The sequence below is a fragment of the Glycine max genome, chromosome 13 (assembly GCF_000004515.6).
Source record: "Glycine max cultivar Williams 82 chromosome 13, Glycine_max_v4.0, whole genome shotgun sequence".
NCBI lineage: Eukaryota > Viridiplantae > Streptophyta > Magnoliopsida > Fabales > Fabaceae > Glycine > Glycine max.
In genome coordinates this window covers 22,692,453-22,697,414 of record NC_038249.2, presented here as the reverse complement: position 1 = coordinate 22,697,414, position 4,962 = coordinate 22,692,453, and the positions used below count along the sequence as shown (strand labels likewise).

At 35.9% G+C, this 4,962-nt stretch overlaps 1 protein-coding gene across 1 annotated transcript in view; it reads left to right on the top strand.

Annotated features, from left to right (window-relative positions):
- Window positions 1–2,169: 2,169 nt before the first annotated feature.
- GY5 (glycinin gy5) overlaps window positions 2,170–4,962 on the top strand; it is a gene marked incomplete in the record, with an annotated part of 3,510 nt that continues 717 nt past the window's right edge. The window contains 4 exon segments of the mRNA NM_001249747.3: window positions 2,170–2,505; window positions 2,864–3,126; window positions 3,556–4,200; window positions 4,687–4,962. Coding sequence (NP_001236676.2) covers window positions 2,214–2,505; window positions 2,864–3,126; window positions 3,556–4,200; window positions 4,687–4,962 — 1,476 coding nt within the window.

Genomic DNA, 4,962 nt, shown 5'->3' with positions numbered 1-4,962 from the left:
CTTGAGCTCCTCCATTTTAGCGTTGATAGATCCTTCGATTCTTCAATCGCTACCGTGACATGATCAAATCGCGAATGCACCGATCACCGGCGTTTGATTTGTCATGGTTTGAACACGAGTGAAATAGGTAGCAATTGTCTCACTCTCTTCCATGCCTAGCAATTCATACTGTCACCTTAGAGTTTGAAGTCGTACTTTCTTCAATTTCTGATCACCGGCGTAGGAGCTCGCGAGAACATCCCACGCCGCTTTGCTCGTCTCCGATCTCGCAAATTTCTCAAAAATTGCTTGATTCACACACTGATGCAGAATGCACAAACCTTTGCAATCCTTCTTCTTCGCATCTCTATATATCGCTTGTTACGCAGTGGTTGGATTCACCGGCAGCGGATCAAGTCCGTTCACCACCAGATCCCACACATCTTGATAATCGAGGATCGCCTTCATCTTCATACTCCACTGATCGTAATTTCTCCCATCAAGAACCGGAAAGTTCGCCGGAAAGTTTTCGTTCGTTGTTGCCATTGATAAGGTTCCTCACCGTCTCTCGTGTTTTCACTCGCTTACCGTCTCTCGTGTTTAGGTTTCACTCACCTCACTTTCGATCGATGACCACCCTTCAACAACCTGCTCTGGATACCATTTGTTGGAGTATGAATTCATAAAAAAAAAATCATGCACACACTTTTCCAAGAACGAGAAAGAGAAAGGGGAAAAACGGAAATTATTTCTGTTAGTACATAGCTAATACTCAATCAACGGAATTAGTATATGGTTCTTCATATAGGAGAGTACTTATTTATTCTATTGAATTTTAACATATAAGCATAATAAAATACTTTTGGACTCTCGTATAAAGTTCGATTTTAATCTTTTTAATAATTCAATCTAAATGTTTAATTCCCTCTTAAATGCAAAATTCAGTTTTCGTTCCTTTAATGTGACACCATTAGGTCACATGAACCGGAAATGACGTGGTGATCGAATTATGACTTGAATCCATTGACCACATTAGCATTTCACCTATGGTCACTAGTATGAAGGATGAAAACAAGTCTATTTCTCAAATTATAAATGAAAACGTTTAACTTTAAACCTGAGGATCCAAAAACGAATTTTACTAAATTTTGAAGAACTAAAAAATATTTAATCTAGTAAAACGCGTGTCTATCTAATATAACATGCACGCTCGTCATGTAATCAATTAGGCATAAAAATAGTGTTTGATTTTTTGACACATTATTAAGTGTTTTATTTTTAAGTTTAAAAGCATTGGTATCCTTTCATAAAAGGAGGTAATCTTATTTAAGTCAAGGAGAATTATTATGGGAAATAAAACCTTTTTTTTTAAAGTGTTTAATATAATTATATACTCAAAATTCGATTTATGATTAAATCTAAGTGACATTTAAAAAAAATTAGTGTGAAAATAATTTATATATAATTTTGAAAAATTTATCATTAATTTTTTTTTATAAATAAATGTTAATTTATTAGTTTTTATTATAAATGTGAATAGAATGGATTCGAAGCAGCAATTTCTCTCTTTCTCCTTTTCCATGCCAACCTTATATATGGTGACGAACTGCATATACAGTAAAACAGTTCAAATTGAGAAAGATTTTAAACATCATAGTATTTGATATATATCTTTTACAGAGACAATTATGCTGCAGGAGTTAGATAAGATTATTGTGGATGTCATTTTCTTTTTTAATATTTAACGCATTATATAAAAGATGATATAGTATGGTTATAAAAAAATTATTTAACAGTTTATAAAACCTTTTTTTTTATCTTTTACAGTAATATTATTTATTTTATTTCACATTTTTTTCATATCCTTATCTCATTTATAAAGGAAATTAATTGTATAAAAAAAATATGATGCACTGAATAGAATGCTGATCTTATTGTATAAGGAGGATAGAATTTGAGACGCGGAGAATCTGTAGAGGGGGACCATTCAGGGTGCCTGCAATTTTGGTGTTGTTCATGTACGGTTGCAGATATAAACGAAGCATAGCTTATGTATGAGGTGTAACAAAATTGGAAACAATAGCCATGCAAGGTGAAGAATGTCACCAACTCAGAAACCCTTCTTCATTGACGTGTCCCTCACTCACTCTCCTCTCTTCACTATAAATCGCCACTCTTCGTGTTCTCCACTTCACCAACTCCTTCAAACTTATTAACACTTTCCTTAGTTCAATATGGGGAAGCCCTTCTTCACTCTCTCTCTTTCTTCCCTTTGCTTGCTACTCTTGTCGAGTGCATGCTTTGCTATTACCTCCAGCAAGTTCAACGAGTGCCAACTCAACAACCTCAACGCGTTGGAACCCGACCACCGCGTTGAGTCCGAAGGTGGTCTTATTGAAACATGGAACTCTCAACACCCTGAGCTGCAATGCGCCGGTGTCACTGTTTCCAAACGCACCCTCAACCGCAACGGCCTCCACTTGCCATCTTACTCACCTTATCCCCAAATGATCATTGTCGTTCAAGGTGCGTAATATTAGTAAGAAGTATTTATCAGCTTAACGTGATAACAATAATAGTAATATGAAATATTTATTAAATTTTTTATAATTAATCTCTGCTAGAAAATTTGATTAATCATTTTTAGTAGAATTTGTTTTTCTCAACTAGGTTTTAAACACCACATTATGGCATAGTATCATCTAATAAAACTAATAATAATAATAATAATAATAATACTATATATCTATATGTCTAATCACAATTTGATGACTAACTATCTTACAAGTTATATGAATGAACTCTTAACAATTATGATGACTAAAGAGTGTTAATTAGTTGATAATTAATGTGATTGTTTTGCTTGATGATGATTGATGCACAGGGAAGGGAGCAATTGGATTTGCATTTCCGGGATGTCCTGAGACGTTTGAGAAGCCACAACAGCAATCAAGCAGAAGAGGCTCAAGGTCGCAGCAGCAACTACAAGACAGTCACCAGAAGATTCGTCACTTCAATGAAGGAGACGTACTAGTGATTCCTCCTGGTGTTCCTTACTGGACCTATAACACTGGCGATGAACCAGTTGTTGCCATCAGTCTTCTTGACACCTCCAACTTCAACAATCAGCTTGATCAAAACCCCAGAGTACGTAATTATAATGAGCAGTGATACACATGTCACTGCATAGTATCATACACACTTAAAAAGACACCTAACAAAATATTTTTTATTATTATTTTCTTTTATTAAATATACTAAGTAATAAAATAATTAATATACTTTATATCACATCATTTGGATGTTATGTTTTATTATTTATGAAAAATGTTTGAAGAACACTATCTTATATCTAGAGGGAGAAATGAAAAAGAAAAAAATACATATAAATAGGATAGAATTTATAATGTGATAAGAAAAGAGAAATAAGTTATATTAATGGAGTGTTTAAAATAGTTGGATATATACTTGTATCATGATTGGATATCAATTGAACTTCATTTACTATTAACTATTATTTTATTATTAAAAAAAACATGTTCTCCTCACATGTTAATTTTTTTAATTACTTTCAAGGTATTTTACCTTGCTGGGAACCCAGATATAGAGCACCCAGAGACCATGCAACAACAGCAGCAGCAGAAGAGTCATGGTGGACGCAAGCAGGGGCAACACCAGCAGCAGGAGGAAGAAGGTGGCAGTGTGCTCAGTGGCTTCAGCAAACATTTCTTAGCACAATCCTTCAACACCAACGAGGACACAGCTGAGAAACTTCGGTCTCCAGATGACGAAAGGAAGCAGATCGTGACAGTGGAGGGAGGCCTCAGCGTTATCAGCCCCAAGTGGCAAGAACAAGAAGACGAAGACGAAGATGAAGACGAAGAATATGAACAAACTCCCTCTTATCCTCCACGACGACCAAGCCATGGAAAGCATGAAGATGACGAGGACGAGGACGAAGAAGAAGATCAACCTCGTCCTGATCACCCTCCACAGCGACCAAGCAGGCCCGAACAACAAGAACCACGTGGAAGAGGATGTCAGACTAGAAATGGGGTTGAGGAAAATATTTGCACCATGAAGCTTCACGAGAACATTGCTCGCCCTTCACGTGCTGACTTCTACAACCCAAAAGCTGGTCGCATTAGCACCCTCAACAGTCTCACCCTCCCAGCCCTCCGCCAATTCGGACTCAGTGCCCAATATGTTGTCCTCTACAGGGTATGTAATTCACTTCATTCATATTACAAGTAATCAACATGAAACTAATATACGTGCATACTTGCACATCTACCATAGTAGTGTTTTTGTGGATTTTCAGTGTTAATTAGTGTATCTTCAGAGAAAGAAATAAAAGAAAGCACTAAAAGAGGGGGAAAATCATAATTCATAGGTCATATACGATACAATAAGAAGACATAAAAATGTTAACAAGTATGTTGTAGGGTTGGGTTCCTTTTAATGTCATTTAAATTAAATCTCACTTTGATAGATAACTGATTTTTAGAGGTTATGTAGAGGTAATTTTATAGTTATAATGGAGTAAAATTGTTTGTATTCTAAATTTGTGCATTGATTTTTTAAAGTGAGTTTCGACATATAATTTAAAATATATCATTACCTCTTATTTGATAATAATTAAACATTTATCATTTATATAATAATAATAATAATATGTAACATGTATTATTATATCCATGCATGCAGAATGGAATTTACTCTCCACATTGGAACTTGAACGCGAACAGTGTGATCTATGTGACTCGAGGGAAAGGAAGAGTTAGAGTGGTGAACTGCCAAGGGAATGCAGTGTTCGACGGTGAGCTAAGGAGGGGACAATTGCTAGTGGTGCCGCAGAACTTTGTGGTGGCTGAGCAAGGGGGAGAACAAGGATTGGAATACGTAGTGTTCAAGACACACCACAACGCCGTGAGCAGCTACATTAAGGATGTGTTTAGGGCAATCCCTTCGGAGGTTCTTTCC